The 17,257-nt window shown below is 41.7% G+C and overlaps 1 protein-coding gene across 3 annotated transcripts in view; it reads left to right on the forward strand.

Moving 5' to 3' along the window:
* The window catches only part of svep1 (sushi, von Willebrand factor type A, EGF and pentraxin domain containing 1), a 90,463-nt gene that overhangs the window by 53,983 nt on the left and 19,223 nt on the right, over positions 1-17,257 (forward strand). For all 3 annotated transcript variants that reach the window (XM_087171276.1, XM_023396827.2, XM_087171277.1), the window contains 26 exons: positions 965-1,083; positions 1,278-1,407; positions 3,489-3,596; positions 6,336-6,467; positions 6,719-6,910; positions 7,148-7,269; positions 7,397-7,502; positions 7,608-7,811; positions 8,156-8,389; positions 8,585-8,746; positions 8,999-9,160; positions 9,617-9,778; positions 10,826-10,914; positions 11,332-11,428; positions 12,141-12,254; positions 12,777-12,890; positions 12,979-13,180; positions 13,304-13,461; positions 13,747-13,945; positions 14,159-14,334; positions 14,553-14,677; positions 14,912-15,041; positions 15,251-15,421; positions 16,150-16,323; positions 16,456-16,575; positions 16,773-16,949. In XM_087171276.1, coding sequence (XP_087027402.1) covers positions 965-1,083; positions 1,278-1,407; positions 3,489-3,596; positions 6,336-6,467; positions 6,719-6,910; positions 7,148-7,269; positions 7,397-7,502; positions 7,608-7,811; positions 8,156-8,389; positions 8,585-8,746; positions 8,999-9,160; positions 9,617-9,778; positions 10,826-10,914; positions 11,332-11,428; positions 12,141-12,254; positions 12,777-12,890; positions 12,979-13,180; positions 13,304-13,461; positions 13,747-13,945; positions 14,159-14,334; positions 14,553-14,677; positions 14,912-15,041; positions 15,251-15,421; positions 16,150-16,323; positions 16,456-16,575; positions 16,773-16,949 — 3,879 coding nt within the window. The remainder of the gene's footprint in view (positions 1-964; positions 1,084-1,277; positions 1,408-3,488; positions 3,597-6,335; positions 6,468-6,718; positions 6,911-7,147; positions 7,270-7,396; positions 7,503-7,607; positions 7,812-8,155; positions 8,390-8,584; positions 8,747-8,998; positions 9,161-9,616; positions 9,779-10,825; positions 10,915-11,331; positions 11,429-12,140; positions 12,255-12,776; positions 12,891-12,978; positions 13,181-13,303; positions 13,462-13,746; positions 13,946-14,158; positions 14,335-14,552; positions 14,678-14,911; positions 15,042-15,250; positions 15,422-16,149; positions 16,324-16,455; positions 16,576-16,772; positions 16,950-17,257) is intronic.

Below are 17,257 nucleotides of genomic sequence, written 5' to 3' on the forward strand. Positions count from 1 at the left end.
ACATGCAAGGGGTAGTTACAGCCAAGCATAATAGTTAATTTTACTAATGACTGATATATTGGCCACAAGCAAGATGCACCACTCACTTCATGTGCAAGCATTACTTTAACAGTTTCTCAAGGGCAGTCTACTGGGACTGATAAGGGTTAATCACAAGGGAAATAGACTTGTTGGCCATTTTTCCCTTGAATTCACCCACACAGTTTAATTTCAGAATTAGCTCATGTCGTTGCTAGGGTCTGCTGCAGTCCTATCAGTAGCTCTTAACATGAGCAAATCCCTCACAACAATGGATTTGTGATTCAGATTTATGATTATCAAGACCAAAAATATAATTTGTGCAAGATTAAACTTCCTTTTCCATGAGCCCAGCTGTTTTGACAATGACATAAAGCGTGTTTCACACGTCATCTCACCTCTATCTCTTTTAACCTATGCTCCACCATTGTGGTCGGATGTTGATGTAATGGATGGAGAGAGATAAAGGAGTCAGAGCCACATACAGTGTAAATGTAACATCGGTGGGGTCTGGTCTTGTTGGAATGGGAACAGTCTCTCTTTGATTCAGTAATGACCAATAATAAGTGTGTGACGCGTTGTGATTAAAGAGGTCAGGGGTCAGATGACATCACACACCTACTCCCTCGTTGATAACAAGGAACAGGCTGAGTTCAATATATGGTTTGTGGTGGGGTGAAACATCTGCAATATTTGAGTCTAATGTAGATTCTAATTTAATTTGCTGGAGTCAGTTAAAGCATTAAAGATAAGATAAGAAGATGAGATGAGATAAGATGTACCTTTATTGATCCCCCGTAGAGGAAATTCAAATTGACATAGCAGCACAAGGGGGCAAATGTAATAAAAAAAAAATATAATAAGAATAGAAACAGAATCTAGAATTAATAAGATTATTGGAAATACAAGTGTTTAGTTCCTCGTCTGATTCTCCGTGTCTCTTCAGATGCTGAACCGCCATGGATCCAGTGCCCCATGGAAATCGTCGCAGAGACAGATGGTCGGCATGGAACTGCCAACATCAGCTGGAACGTCCCACATGCGACCGACAACTCCAAAGAGGAGGTTGGATATTTAACAGCTGATCTCTTTTTAAACTGTCAGAGATGTCAAGCCATCAGTGTGCATAGCAAAAACAAAAAAAGAGTGCATCTTGTCAAATACTTTGCACATGCTTGGACAGAACAACAGCACCTCTCATCATTTCTCTTAATCCCAGTTTCTCTTTTCCTCTTATTTACTGTCTCTTGCTCCTCCAGGTGGTGGTGCAGGTGAAGCCAGTCTACACTCCTCCCCAGCTGTTCCCCATCGGAAAGGAGACCATCACCTACATTGCGACCGACCGCTCCGGGAACCAGGCCAACTGTTCCTTTACAGTCACAGTCATTGGTGAGCTCATCCTTCTGGAGACTGCATCAAAGCAAACAATGGATGCTGCATATGGCCTCCATGGCCTTTTCCAGTGAGAGAGAGAGAGAGGGAAAGGCTTTCGTTCACACTGTGCGCTATTACCTCAGTTTGACTTTTTATATGCTTTTTGGATCACTATTCATATCTTATACTAGAGTTCAATTAATTACAAAAATGAGTGACAGAACGAGTGTAGAATTAATCAGAATTTGTAGCCCCCCAGTGTTAGTGTCCGTGGGATCTGGAATGAATGAATTGGAAACAACACAAATATTGCACCAATTTTCACTGGGATTGTCTCATTTTTTTCTTTACAAAAAAAAACTTATGCCCTCAGAATAATTTAAAAGATGCTATAATCGCATAAAGATTGTACACATTGTGGCTTTAAAGGAGCCCTTTAAAGTTGTTTAAGTTTTACTATTGCTACATAGCCAACGTTAGCATTAACAGCTGTTTACTTACTAATGTAGAAGAAACAGTTTAGCGAGTTCAGCAGCATTTACTAGCAGTGAAAAGCAATGCCAATGTTAAGCCTTGTTTTCCTTCTGTTTCTATCACCTCATTTCTTCTTCTGAAGTTAGCATGTTAACCAGCTATCCCCGGCCCCTGTCAGACCGTCTCATCACTTTCTGATACCAAGTCACTGCAGCGCCTCCCAGTGTGCCCTGACGAAGTAGTGCTGCTCAGAAGGCGTATTATATATTTTTGTCTTGAAAACGCAACAATGGCTGAAGCTCTCGGCAAGTAAACAGCTGTTAATGCTAATGCTGGCTATGTAGCGATAGCGAAACTTACAAATAGCTCATTTAAAGACCTCACAAATGATTACCAGACATGTCATCTGATGAAGTGAGGTGTCTCCCTGTCTTTCTGTTGTTGTTTGGTCTTTCTCCCTGCAACTGCTCAGTACACACAGCTGAGCTGCTTGGTATATGAAATGTTTTTGATTACTTTACATATTAACATTTATTTTGTCATGGCAGTGCTGACAAATTTCCATTTAGTCATTCAAGTACATGTGGCATGCCCCAGGAGTTGATCTTGTACCACTCTAAATCACAATATCTACTTTGTGGTTCGCCTGAAAGCTGATTAAAGGGAAAGGCACACATGTCTCAAATAAAAAACTAGAATCCACATACAGTCTTTGCTTCTGTAATCAATTAAATTCAGTGAGCAGTGTTTCCATCAGTCAGAGGTTTTTCATCAGAAAAGAAGCATCACACACAAGTACCACAAATTGATGACAATTAGCAAGACTGACAATGCGTAAATTACAACACAATATAACGTGTGGAGTCTTTTTCCTCAAGCAGATCTGTGTCACATGTCAAAAGCAAGAATTTTTGTATTGAGACACACATAAATGTGGGTCAAGAGTCGACATTTTACTTTGTCATTACTTTAGATACCTGCATGATGAAGCCTGAAGTGACCTAGTTTTAGGCTATGACCTTTTTGAGGTTCAAACCAGTGGCCTCTCAGTTACAGGACAGCCTCTCTAACCCTCAGTGCAGACCCTCCCTCCTGATCTGTGCTGCAGCTTATTTCTGTCATTCAGTGTAAAACTATGATTTAATTGATGTACTCACCAGTGAGGGAGAGTGTCCGCCCCAGCAGGTGCCAAATAGTGTTACTGTAGAGAGTGAAAAACAGGGGTGTCCTGTGTCAACCGCTCAATAATCACAGCAGTCAGGGGGAAAAACCTCAAGCATGGTAGCCGTGAACATTTCCATATGTTATTATGGTGGTGGAACGTTGTGGTTTTTTATTAGAGACATGTGTTTAACTTGTGCCCTCTGACACTCTGTACTGCTGCATCGAGTCCGATCACAGTGTAGAAACTGCTCCTAACTGTGTGTCTCTGATATTGTTATAATGTATTTCAGTCATGAGAGCTATTGTGTGTTTGTGTGTTAAAGCCGTGATTTTTTTTTTAACCTACACGTGGCTGAAATTGCAGCTTTGATTTTTTTGTTGCTAAATGACCGTAATCGATATGTTTAATGTTCACAAATCATCTCAGATCTTGTTAACAACCTTGTATCCCTTTGTAGATACGGAGCCTCCAGTGATTGACAGGTGCAGGTCGCCGCCCACAGTCCAGGCCACAGACACGGAGACGGCGGTCGTTTGGGAGGTGCCACAGTTTTCCGACAACTCAGGTATGTCTGGTCGCCGCTCTCAGACGGCTGCTTCGGAGATGGTTTATTCCTTTGCTCCTGTGTTCCACTCCACTCCACCCTCCTCTTCCACTGATGATGGTTAAACAGGATCTTTTCCATTGGGTGGCTGGGAAAAAAAAGGGGATCAGGAGAGGGCTCTGTGCTTTTGTGTGTGTGTGTGTGTGTGTGTGTGTGTGTGTGTGTGTGTGTGTGTGTGTGTGTGTGTGTGTGTGAATAACAGTGAGTGAGAGACACTGGACAAAGAGGATGGATTGTAATTGTGTGCATGAATGCCTCATTTGTGTGTCTGTGCTTAAGAGAGACAGATGAAGTTGTTACAGTGCCTGTTAATGTCATTAATGTTAAGACAGACAGCGGAGAGAAAAGCAGGTGTTTTTGCCATGAAAAATGTTCTTTTGTGGGGGTGTGCACTCATTCCATCCATTTTTTCACACAGTAATTTGTATAATTATACAAGCACACATAATACTTGACTCTTAAGGAAGTTGCTTTTCAAATAGTCTATTTTTTCTTTATCAGAGTATCTGTCACACACAATGGATCTGAGTATTAATCACTTGGTAAAGTTGACATTTCACAAGTAGAAACAGTTAAAGTACTCATTAAGAACAATGACCGTTTTCAGTGTATTTCAAAGTGTTAAGTCAATTGGTCTCATTAACAGGTTTTTATATGTAAAATGTTTATCTCTTAAGTAACTAGTAACAGCTGTAAGATTAATTTAATTGAGTGAAAAGTACAAATGTCCTGCGGGGGAAACACTGAGCCCTAACAGTCCTCTGCTACACTGTGATCCAACTTGTATTGTTAACTTTACACAAAGGCATTTCGGGGCAGCACAGTCTGTTCTGTTTGAACCTAACAGTGTTTTTATTTAATAATCAAACTTTTTTTTCTTTTTGTTTTTTTTACAAATTAAACATGTAAGGTGACGATTTTGCGGGATAGAAATTGTCCCAGGGTTTGACTGTCAACATAACTGAACTGTCCAAAGTATTCATAAATAAACATGTCTAAAAAAAACTGAATCTGACCCACATTACAATCAGTTTCATCCACTTTGAATTGAATGATATAATTATCTTGTTCAGGAGCAGTTTGAGGCTGTGATGGGAACACACTAGCTGTTGTGAGGACTTCAGACACAACTTGCTGGTTTCTCTTTTTAGACTGGGCCACCCTGCAACACTCACTGCATTGATGTTTAGTAAATCAGACCGATAAAGAAGAGTATCAAGGCTACTCTGCCAAATAGACTAAATATCGTAGAGCTGTCTGGCTTTCTCCTGGCGCTCTAGCTGTACCCAAACAGCTGTGGTGGTGACAGACAACAAACCAGACTTCTCCAGGGCTCCAGCCCACAACCAGGCCCGTGTAATTCACTGGCTCTAGCTCCACGTACACACACATAAATAACACTAACACTGCTCACATATGTGTTTGTGTGTGTTCACAAACTCATGCAGGCCTCAACCTCACAGAGACCCAATGGGAGCGTTCCCCACCTGTCCACAGAGGTGCCCCCCTATCAAACACGCACTCACACACACACTCATCTCACACACATATGCTGTAATAACAGGCTGCTGCGGCTGCTTCGGGCCCGCACGACGTCAACACAGCGCTGCTTCGACGTCAGTGTTTTGTTTTTCCAGGCCCACACCCTGATGCCAGAGCTATATATAGCCACGACTCGGTAGGCACACACATAAACACACGTGCAAACACACACACAGGCTATATATAAGGGGAGACACCAGACTCCAACAGACCAGACGTGTGTCAGCCCTGTTGGAACGAGGCTACTACCATTAATGGAGGAGGTGGATCTGGGTGAAACGAAAGGTCACTCACTCACTTTTCCCACCTTCTCCTTTTGTTTTTAATCCAGTCTGTGTCTCACACTTAGTGCAGATGTTTTCACAGCTTCTTGTTCACAACCTGCGTCTGAGTATGCAGGAAAGGCCCACAGTATCACACACACACACACACACACACACACACACACACACACACACACACACACACACACACTCACTCATACACTCATACACTCCTCTCATCACCGCTGACTCTCCAAAAGCTCTATCCATCACTCTCTGCACATTCAGGTTTTTTTTAAGCCAACCAGACTTTTTTCCAATTTTCCTCTTCAACCAGCAGACGGGGATTGTTCTGCTGCCGTGTGATGCCCAGACACAATTTTCACATGTCAACATATCATAGTTTAACATAGCTTCTATGGTTTACTAAGAGTGACTCATTTCGTCCTAGACACTGGAGTAAGGCCAAGACTGCCCTCTGTTGGTTAACTAGAGTAACATTTTTGACTCAAGAAAAAGGTTCTGCACTTGTTCCTTTTAAAAGCAAATATGAGTGAAAACTAATATTTATGGTCATACTTATTTCATCTTGGTGTTAATTTCAGTTTTCCTGATTACTTTATATATTAAATATGAATATTAAATATTAAATCAGTGTAAACCATCAGCTAGTTTCTCTCAATTCCCAGAAAGCTGCCTGTTACTGAGCACATCACCATGATGGACATAATAGATTTCACCACTGTAATTATATTAGACAGTAACACACACAAGTAATTTTGATGTGTCACTAGCCAATAAAGAATAGAAAATATAAAATTGTCATTGTTTTTACATTCATAACACAATTGATATGTGTTAAATGTGCTGTGTATGTGTTATGTGTCTCTTTCAGGTGGCCGCCTCACAGTAACCAGTAGCCATACTCCAGGCTCTCTGTTCCCAGTAGGAGAGACTCTGGTCCAGTACACTGCCACCGATGCCGCTGGAAACAGTCGCACCTGCAACCTCACCATCAGTGTACAAGGTACAGAACGGACAGATGCAACCTAGCTTTTTAAATGACATGTACTAAATTATGTTATTTTACTTCCTTTATATAAATATGTGAAATTAGCACAGTCTCTTAAAATGTATAAGAAGGGTCAGAATAAAAAGGTATTTACAATATTTGCATGCTAGAATTTCACTTATGTTGTGTAATGGTGGTATTAATAAATACTGTGCTCCAGTATGACCCAACCCTGGAAGTGTTACAGTATATTTTTATCTGTCCAGGGACAACCTGTGACCAGCCATATGTCCCGGTGAATGGAGAGTTCATGTGCTCTGAAGAAGAGGAGGGCGTTAACTGTACTCTTCAGTGCAAGGATGGCTACAGCTTCACTCAGGATGCAGTGCACAGCTACTTCTGCGCCTACAATGGTGTATGGGAGCCGCCCTACTCTGCCGACAGACCCGACTGCTCAGGTAAGTGCAGCACACCTCTTCTTTAAAAATATTTAGTTACCTGCCATCTCCACTGAGTTACGGCTTTCTGTGTGCACCTCAGTCTCATTACTGCAGCTACATTTCAGTGTACATGAATACCTGTACGTGCACATCATTGCATTGGTTTTGGCCTGTTAGATAAGAAAATGCATTCAGCATACATGTGCAGCAACTTGAAATAAAGCTGTATAAAAAAATCATGTTTGTCTTTGTCAGTGAACCGTATTGCAAACAACGGATTCAAGCCCTTTGAGATGCTTTTTAAAGCGTCTCGCTGTGATGATGTGGACCTGGTCAAATCGTTTGCTGGGGAGTTCAACAACAAACTGAGAGGCATGGTGAGAACCTTTATATACACACACACACACACACACACACACACACACACACACACACACACACACACACACACAAAGACACTTATTTGCTATTAATGAACTCTCACACACATGTTGCTTTTTTCAGCTCCCCAACATTTGTAGCAGCGATGATGTCACATGCAAACTGGAGGTGATGTCGCAGGGTCACTGTCTGGAGTACAACTACGACTACGAGAACGGCTTTTCTATTAGTAAGATTTACACGCACAAATGCGCCCTCACTAAACATCTCACCTTTTTAATGAAGCATCTTATCAGCTCATTATTCCTCCCTCTCTCTGTCTAATATTTATCAGCACCGGGAGGTTGGGGCAACAACTGGAGTCCTCAAGGCACCCAGGACTATGCCTACTTTGAGTCAGGCTTTGCCACAGGCACCCGGCAGCTCACCAGCAGGCAGCAGGACGGCAGCATGCAACCACAGCACCGCACCAAGAGGCACCGAAAACTCAGAGGCCCCACCAGAGACCAGAAGATCCAGATCTATTTCAACATCACAGGTAAAATAAGTGTGGCTTTCTTTGTGTTTTTGGACCTTTGCAGTACCAGGAAAACATGAATATGTACAGTATATGCTGGTCTATATATGAATTTATCCTGATGTCTTGTTGCTACCATGCTGTGCTTGATAGCCACAAGCTTTTTGGATGGGAGCATATTGATGTTGCACAAGCTAAAACATAAATAACAAACTCAAAAAAATGTGAATTGAAACATAATGAGAACTATATTTTTATTACTATTAGTATATAGTACAATACAAATCAAGCTATAGGGCATTCATTTTTGTATAACGCCATCAGTTGTTAGTTATCAGTCCTTTAAACTTTGTCCGTTCTCCCAGCAAGCATCCCTCTGCCCCTGTCGAGGAACGACTCAATAGAGGTGGCCAATCAGAAGAGGCTCCTGCGGACCCTGGAGCAACTGACCAACCGACTGAAACGAACGCTGGCCAAGCAGCCGCTGTCCAGTTTCCACGTGTCCTCGGAGATGATTGTGGCCGATCCCAAATCTCTGGAGGGCAAGAGGGCGTCTCTGTTCTGCAGGCCGGGCTCGGTGCTCAAAGGCAGGATGTGTGGTGAGTAGGAGGGGATTGAATGGAGGATACATCCACCCAAACTCACTGAACCACCTTTTTATTTGTGTAATAGGGTTTACTTACATTTATGACAATATAAATACATGAAAATTTATGGGATTTTTAAGAAAGTCTAACACTGCTATAAACTTTTTATGTTTCCCATTAAATTACTAATTGTGAGCGCTCTTGCAGTCCAATGTCCGGTGGGAACGTACTTCTCTCTGGAATATAATGAGTGTGAGAGCTGCTGGCTGGGCTCGTACCAGGACCAGGAGGGTCAGCTGGAGTGTAAGTCCTGTCCTGAAGGAACCTCCACAGCCTACCTGCACTCCCGCAGTGTGGCTGAATGTAAAGGTACGATGCATGTTCAGGTATACAGTCAGACTTAGTATACGACAAATTGAATAACCTACATGATATGTTGTACATTTTGACAATAAAAAAGTATAATAATTGCCTCGACTTTCCGCAAACAGGATACAATAATATTCATTCACAAATAGTGCTTGATTTTCATTTGTTTCTTGCTTGTCCTCAGATGTAAATCAATACTTCTTTCTGTATCTGATTCTCCCTCATGATATGGTGATTTGCATGTGTTTGCAGGTCAATGTAAACCTGGTAGTCACTCTCTGAATGGGCTGGAGATCTGCGAGTCATGTCCGCTGGGAAACTTCCAGCCTGGTTTCGGCGCCAGGGAGTGTCTGGTCTGTCCTGACGAGACTTCCACCGTCACCAGAGGAGCGGTGGATGAGACAGAGTGTGGAGGTGATACAGTTTGACAGTGCAGAGCACACACCCTTAATGTCCTATCAATTTGCTTACTTTGACTTTGAAGAGCTTTAATCATCACTTTTAAATGCTGCTAGGTAACAAAAACAAACACAGTTGCTGCCTGTAAGCAAAAACGCGTCAGTTAGAATTTTGGCATTCGTGTGCAGTTATATCAGGAAGGCAAACTCCTTTTTGGAAATTTCATGGAAAGTTGGATGATAACTCTGGAAGCAGAGAAAATTTTGCTACCTTAGTTTCCGAGTTAAAAATATAAAAATAACCTATAACCTTTCAAATTGTGGACTTGGAGCTACTAGATGTTGGCTTTTCCCCTTTTTTCCATTTTTGGGTGATGCTGGAACTTCACCTGCTCCTTCATATTCATTAATTCCTTTTTTTCTTTTTATGGTGCCCCTCTCCTCTGGTCCTCTCTGGTCTCCTCTCCTGCAGTTCCCTGCTCAGCTGGTCATTTCTCCCGCACCGGTCTGGTTCCCTGTTACCCTTGTCCCAGGGATTACTACCAGCCTGAACATGGCCGCTCCTACTGCCTCTCCTGCCCCTTCTATGGAACCACCACTGTTACTGGTGCAACCACCATTCAGCACTGCTCCAGTAAGTGTCCCAGTTTAGAAAAACACATTTTATTTCAATGTTCACAAACTGCACAATCAGCCCCAACTGATCATGTTTCGTTTCTGCTGGGAACCAAGATCTTTGTTTTTATATTTGAATTGGTATAGACATAAAATCTCTGATCACAACTGTTGTTTGTACAAATAATCTTAATGTCCTGCAGCAACTCCAGCCAAAATAATAATGGTCTTAATGTTTGGTGCTTAGATCAGCTTTAAGATCTCCCTGATAGTATCACGACCCCATTTTGGAGACTAACGTGCGATTATCTGGTTTATTGTCACTATAGAGAGAAAAAAAATTCAATGTGACACTGATCAACAGACAACAACTCTTTAATGTCAAAGTTAAAATCTACAGTGTGATTTACAATAATTACAAATATACTACTATAATACTATAATAACAGGAATAGGTTCCTCTCCTAGTTTTTTTGTTAACGAGTAAGAAAATGATGTTTGTTAAAACTAAAACCACACTATGATGGTTTGTTCTACCCCCAGCTCCAGTTTGGATAAACTGTGATATGAGCAGACGAACGAAGTTTCACACAGCAGAGTTCTATTTTAAGAACTGCTGTGTCGAATTGGCATTTAAAGTGACTTATGTTGGATTTCAACGTGCCAAGTGAAGTCACCGGAGAGCAAAAAATATATGGAACTGCTCTGTGTCAGCCGCTCTGTGTCTGAGTGAAAATCCATTGCCGTCCCTGCAGTTGTGTGGTGTCTGATCTGTGTTGTGACAGCTCAATCCAATTGGAAAAGGGATTACTGCACTGGGATCAGGAGGGAAAAGGAAATAATATGACTTTTATTTCTCTGCAGCAGAATGGAAATGAATAACACTGTTGAAGTGTGGGAATGAACAGTGGTTAGGAGATGCTGCCAGTTTTCAATAAGAATACAGGCTTTTGTTCACTTGGATCACAACTGACTGCCAGTCTGGTAGCAAGGGGAAAGATCCTTGCTGTGTTTTTCCGATTTGCCTTTGCTTACATTGTCTGTGTTTTCTGTGTGTCATTGTCAGGTTTTGGCTCCAGTTTTCTTCCGAAGGAGGAGAGTGTGACGGCAGCTCCAGAGGTGGAGGTCAGCGAAGACTACCAAGCAAGTAGTCAGGTTGGTATTTACTTTGTCTAAATTTATATTATTTAAAAAAAAATTTAAAAAAAGTTAAAGTTAGTTAAATTACGTAGATTTTTACGAAGAGTATTGTTTGTTTCGTGCATGTAAACATCGTATCCTAGTTCGTTCCAGAAACCCAGACATGCTACCTGGAGTACTTATAGAAACCGTGATTCAGTGGCATATAAACAACTTATCCATCCTCAAATCGAGACACAACCCCACACAGATGATTTAAAACCCTGGATAATGTTAGAATCGTGTATACAGAGATATAAACAAGCAGGTTTCTCATGTTAAACATCAGACCCTGAATATTTATGAACAGAATCTCTATGGGGTTTTTACCGAAGGAGTTGTTATAGAGTGTGTTTCGCTGTGTGCGTAACAGAATGATCTGATCGGCTTTAGGTTTTCCATGAGTGCTTCCTGAACCCCTGTCAGAATAAGGGGACTTGTGAAGAAGTCGGGGCGGGATACGTCTGCACCTGCATGCCTGGGTTCACAGGTAAAACCACCACTCAGAGTTCTACCCAATGAGGTACCTGGTGTTTAATCCTCTTCATTCAGGCTGAGAGCTTCATGTCACAGGCACAGCTGAGCCTCGACCTGCCACTGATCAGCATGTCAACCCTGAACAACATGTTCTCTATGCCTTTGTCTGATGTAGGCAGGATTGTTGTCCTTCAGTGGATGCACCATCAGGAAAACTATTTGCACACACAGACCTGTCATTGATTTGTCTTTGTTATCTTTGTTATTTGTTTGTCTCATGCTGTTTTGTTGACTTGTAAAGCAATTATTGACACTTTCTAGAAAAGTGCTGTATAGCTAAAAATGCATTTCACTGCCTCCTCACTGTGTTTTCATCAAGCACAATATGATCAAACTTCATCTCAATCAAAACCAACTCATGCTTGAATGAGCTTTATGGGCTGCTTCATACACACATCCACCATGTGGTCTATGATGACCCAGCTGTGTCAGCTGGTAGAGATGGAACAGATTATATTGTTTAATCATCAAGACTTTGTTATGTGTCAGAATAAAATAAAAAACACTTTTTCCTACATGCATCCCATTTTATTCCTGACACCATGTTCCCTGTAACAAGCTCTCTCACTGCTTTTGTGGAACAGACAAAGTCTTCATTACACTCGTGTTGTTCGTCACTTTGTTATGATGAGAGTTTGATGCAGCCTCTGATATTTCTCTCTCAGGTGCCAAGTGTGAGATCGACATAGATGAGTGTGACTCTGCTCCATGCCAGAATGGAGGCCTGTGTAAGGACGGTATGGGGGACTTCCAGTGTCAGTGCAAGCCAGGATTTTTAGGTATGAGAGCTTTTAATGAACTCATAGTTGTTAATATAACGTTTTAGGGTATAAAGGCCTGTACAGTACAAATTAATGGAAAAAACTGGTCTTGAAGGGCTTGGGAATTGTTCAAAAACAATGGAAAGAAATTACGTACAGGCCACACATTTTATGCAGGTTTAAAAAGTCAGGGTTATTTCACTTGAACAGTCTTAAAGCAGACATGTTTCCTTTCCACTATCTTATGTCATTGGTCTCAGGTGAAAACCAAACTATGAACAGCTGTGGCTTTAGCCTGATAAATGTGCCTTTTTGAGTTAGCTGTTGTGGTTTGAAATGGTTTTAATCTCCCTAGTACGTCTCTATCCGTAAAAAAAAATCATGTGGTAATTTGACTGGACAGAGTTTTCCCATGATAACAACCAAAATCTTCAAAACATGAAACCATGAAATAAAGAGTAGAAAAAAAACACTGTTTCAAGCCAACACATATACATATGAAATAAATTGACTCTGAACTTTTGCCCCCGTTCATCTCAGGGTCTCTTTGTGAGGTGGAGGTGAACGAGTGTATTTCCTCCCCCTGTCTAAATGAAGGTGTTTGTGTGGACGAGGTCAACAAATTCACCTGCAGTTGTGCCGGCGGCTTCACAGGTCGGATAATAAGACTTTCTTACCTTTTCACCAAAAAACATGTGGAAAGTGTGTAAACGTTACACTGTATATATTGTCTCTTTCGCAGGATCGCGTTGTGAGCTGGAAATAGACGAGTGTCTTTCCAACCCTTGTCTGAACGGAGGTGTGTGTGAGGACGTGACAGGTGGCTACACCTGTAACTGTGCCGTTGGCTTCTCAGGTGATAGCTGTGAGGTCAACATTGATGAATGTTACAGCGCTCCCTGTCTGAATGGAGGCTCGTGTCTGGATGCTGTTAACAATTTCAGGTAATAAAAATATCAGAAAACACATTCAACACATTGTCCCATGATGCCCTCTGTGGATGTGCTTCATGATACGTACTGTTTTGTGTACCTGAGAGTGGTAACGGACCCCCTCTCCTCTCCCAGGTGTCAGTGCGTGGAGGGCTACAGGGGCCGGCTGTGTGAGGTGGACGTGGATGAGTGCGATCCTAACCCCTGTGTGAATGGAGCCAGCTGCCTGGACGGTCTGGGGTCCTACGCCTGCCGCTGCCTCCCTGGGTTCAACGGAACCAGGTGTGAGACAGGTACTATAGGACAAATGACACATCACCATGGAAACTTTGGAGGAGCAGAAGAGAGATAACTGATAACTTACTATTGACTTATTATTTTTTCAGTGGTTATATTGTATTAATAAAACAACAGCAAAATTAAGAGTAAATCAAAAGAGAAATGTCTCATGAAATAAGTAGCTACTAGAAAATCTAATTAGTACCAGATCAAGTTAAGTTGATAGATTGTATCTGCAATAATTAGATCATTTAAAAATGACTCTGTTGTTTTAATTATTTTCCGGTCTCTTTCATCAGAGATGTCCTCAGCCTTCAACCTGGACTTTGAGGTGTCGGGTATCCACGGTTATGTGATGATGGATGGAGTGATGCCGGCACTGACAGAGATCACCTGTACCTTCTGGATGAGGTCATCAGACACCACTAATTATGGCACACCTGTCTCCTACGCTGTGGAGGGCAGCGACAACGCTTTCCTTCTCATAGACTACAATGGGTCAGTGATTTACCAACAGTTAAGACATACTCTGTCATATGCTGCATGTTTAACAGAGTGCATGCTATAGGATATGTGAATGTGATATATGAAATCCTTTTCTTTGAACCTTTCCATGTGTTTCATGTTTCCCCTTTCCTAAACTCTCCTTTCTTCTGCATTAAATCTTCTGAACGATTTTGTCCTTCTTCCCATTGATCCCCCTCCCTACAGGTGGGTGCTGTATGTGAACGGTAAGGAGCGGATCACTGACTGTCCCGCAGTGAACACGGGTCACTGGTACCACATCGGGGTGTCCTGGAGGAGCTGGGACGGTGACTGGAGAATCTACATCAATGGGAAGCCCTCAGACGGAGGCAAAGGCCTGTCAGTCGGCACCACTATCCCAGGTGTAGTGCTATCCTCGACCTGGTTCACCTTCTGCCTTGACACATGTTTTCAATATCCAGTAATGATTTAATTAATTCAATAGAACAAAGTTGGTCTTCGTTTCTGTCAAAATACATATAAGTTTTCATATTTTCTTACAACAGTATCCCAGTAGACAAGGGGTACACTTTCTCAGTGAGTAGTAATTAATCTCGGTGCTTTTCCCCGTGTCTTGTAGGTGGTGGGGCCCTGGTATTAGGACAGGACCAGGACCAGAGGGGTGAAGGCTTCAACCCTGTTGAATCCTTTGTTGGATCCATCAGTCAACTCAACATCTGGGATCGTGTTCTCACACCACAGCAGGTACACAGAAAATATCCACTGATGCATTTTGATCTTTAATGAGTGACTCAAGTTTAGCTCAATTTGTTTGAGATATTTTCTCAGTAGCCGTCAAACACATGCAGAATTTTATATATGTACTCACTGATGTTTCTGTTATTTAAACCAATGTTTATAAAACCAGGTAATTTAAAATGTGTAATATTTATGTGAATTTCTATATGATTATGTGATATGTTGTACTTGTTACTATAGATCAAGGTCCTGTCCAGCAGCTGTCCAGCTTCTCATGTGACCCACAGAGGGAACGTCCTCGCCTGGCCAGACTTTCTCAGTGGGGTGGTGGGCCGAGTCAAAGTAAACCTCAACAGCATTTTCTGTGCTGGTAAGAAATCTATACAAATGTCAGTAATAAAAGGAATGATGAATTTGCATGATGAAAGCTGTTCATTACATATGAGAACAGCGTGTTGTATGCTGCTCCTTGACCACTTGTTGTTAGTCGCTAACAATGAGAGATGGCTCTTTAAATCTGCCCTGATGTGTGCAACTAAAGTCACAGTGACTCTGACTCCACCATATCTGTTTCTCCAGACTGCCCCAAACTGGAGAATGCAGTGTCCCACCTGCATGCTTCTACAGTGGAGGTGAGCCCCGGGGCTCAGGTCCAACTGTCCTGCGATCCTGGTTTCTACCTGGTGGGGGAGCCAGTGCTGCAGTGCCAGAATAAAGGAGAGTGGAGCCATCCCCTGCCCAGCTGTGAACGTAATGCACAGACATGATGATTTGATTTGCATTGTAAATCACCAATAATTTGATCTTGTTTTGCCTTTCTGTGGCTGTTTTGAAGCTCTGTCATCTGGATCTTTGGAAAGTGTTTTTCAAAGAACTGTAAATGTAAATAAGCCTCTAGGTTTATTATGTTTTCATCCCTAACTGTTATAATTCTGTGTTTGGACTGGATCAACACAGTTTGGCATTTATCTCCAATCACTGTCAAATATGGTTGTAAATTTCCTCATGGATCTTGATACATAAATACAATACCTTGTTTAAACACAAATGTGTTTGTCAGTTTCTGTGTGAAAAGTTAAGGAAACTAATTCAAAAGTTTGGCTTTTTTCAGGCTTTGTTAAAAGTAAATCAAGTCTTGTTTATAAAACGTTAACCTAAATAGGCTTTTCAAGCTCCCACACTTGAGACCTAAGTGATCATTTTAATTTGACAAAACATGCTTCTTTTCATTTATTCATTCATTCAGTTATTCATTCAGCTATTTGTCACAAACACTGCCAAATTAAAAGACAAAATTCCTTTAATTTAATAGAGGTACGGCTGCTGTTGTGACTAATGATATAAAAACAATAAAACAGTATTTTTTTCCCTCCAGATGGATAATAGTATTATTTTTTAGTTTTATATATTAAATTAATAATAGGTAGAAAGCCCTGAGGCCTGTGACCCTGGACAACGTCCCTGTGCATGTGTTACAGGTGTGTCCTGTGGACCTCCTCATCCTCTGGAGAACGGCTTGTTTCAGGGGGCAGACTTTCATGCTGGCAGCTCTGTGGTCTATCAGTGTAACGCTGGTTTTTACCTGCTGGGAGACGCCAAGATGCACTGCACCAACAGCGGCAAGTGGGGAGGAAATCCACCGGCCTGTCTCGGTACTTCATAGCATCATACTGTACATCTGTTTTCAGTTCAGTGGTATAAATATGGAAAAGAAAACTCCAGTCTGAAAGTTTGACAAAATATCTGTTTTGCATTTCTGCCTGTGCATTTGTCTCTGTGTTTAGATGTGGATGAGTGTGCTCTGGGATCTGACTGTGATGATCACGCCAGCTGTCAGAACACAGAGGGCTCCTACACCTGCACCTGTATTCACCCATACAGTGGAGACGGTAAAAACTGCACAGGTAGGAGACCTCACAAGCATTTTAATGTAAATATAGATTATTTAGCTTTCCTTCTAATAATGCTAATGATAACAGTAATGATGAGGCAATTATAGAGCATTTTTTAAATAGTGACTAATTAAAAATGAAAGTCTGTAACGGAAGTATTGATTAAAACAAAACGCTTATGTGTGGGTGTATGTGTGTGTTCCCATCAGAGCCAGTGAAGTGTGAGAACCCTGGGTCTCCAGAGTTCGGTCACAGAAGCGGCAGCAACTTTCTGATGGGCAGTGAGGTTGTCTTCGGCTGCGAGGACGGCTACGAGCTGATCGGTGCGTCACGTCTTTACTGCCTGGAGACAGGAAACTGGGATGATCCTGTCCCGTACTGCAGAGGTGAGATGTTGAGTTGTCGTGTCATGACGCTATGATGACAAACTATATGTTAAGTACCACTTTTTTCCCACATTTCAAGTGACTCATATTCAGAAGGTTTTTGTTTGAAACAGAGTAACTTTCCTGAGCCCACTTGCTGAGGAAATTACTGAGTTTTAAAAAAATATATACATAGTGCATTTTATTGTAGTGCAGTTTGTATATGAAAGGTACTATTGGGTCTCTGTGATATAACTTTCTCCGAGTATCACCTGTGAGGTTTGATATTTCCTGTTATATTTAAAGCTTTTGCTGTCACTATGGTGGAG

Source organism: Seriola lalandi, unplaced genomic scaffold (assembly GCF_002814215.2).
Source record: "Seriola lalandi dorsalis isolate HSWRI2012SDOR001 ecotype SW California unplaced genomic scaffold, Sedor1 jcf7180002054983, whole genome shotgun sequence".
NCBI lineage: Eukaryota > Metazoa > Chordata > Actinopteri > Carangiformes > Carangidae > Seriola > Seriola lalandi.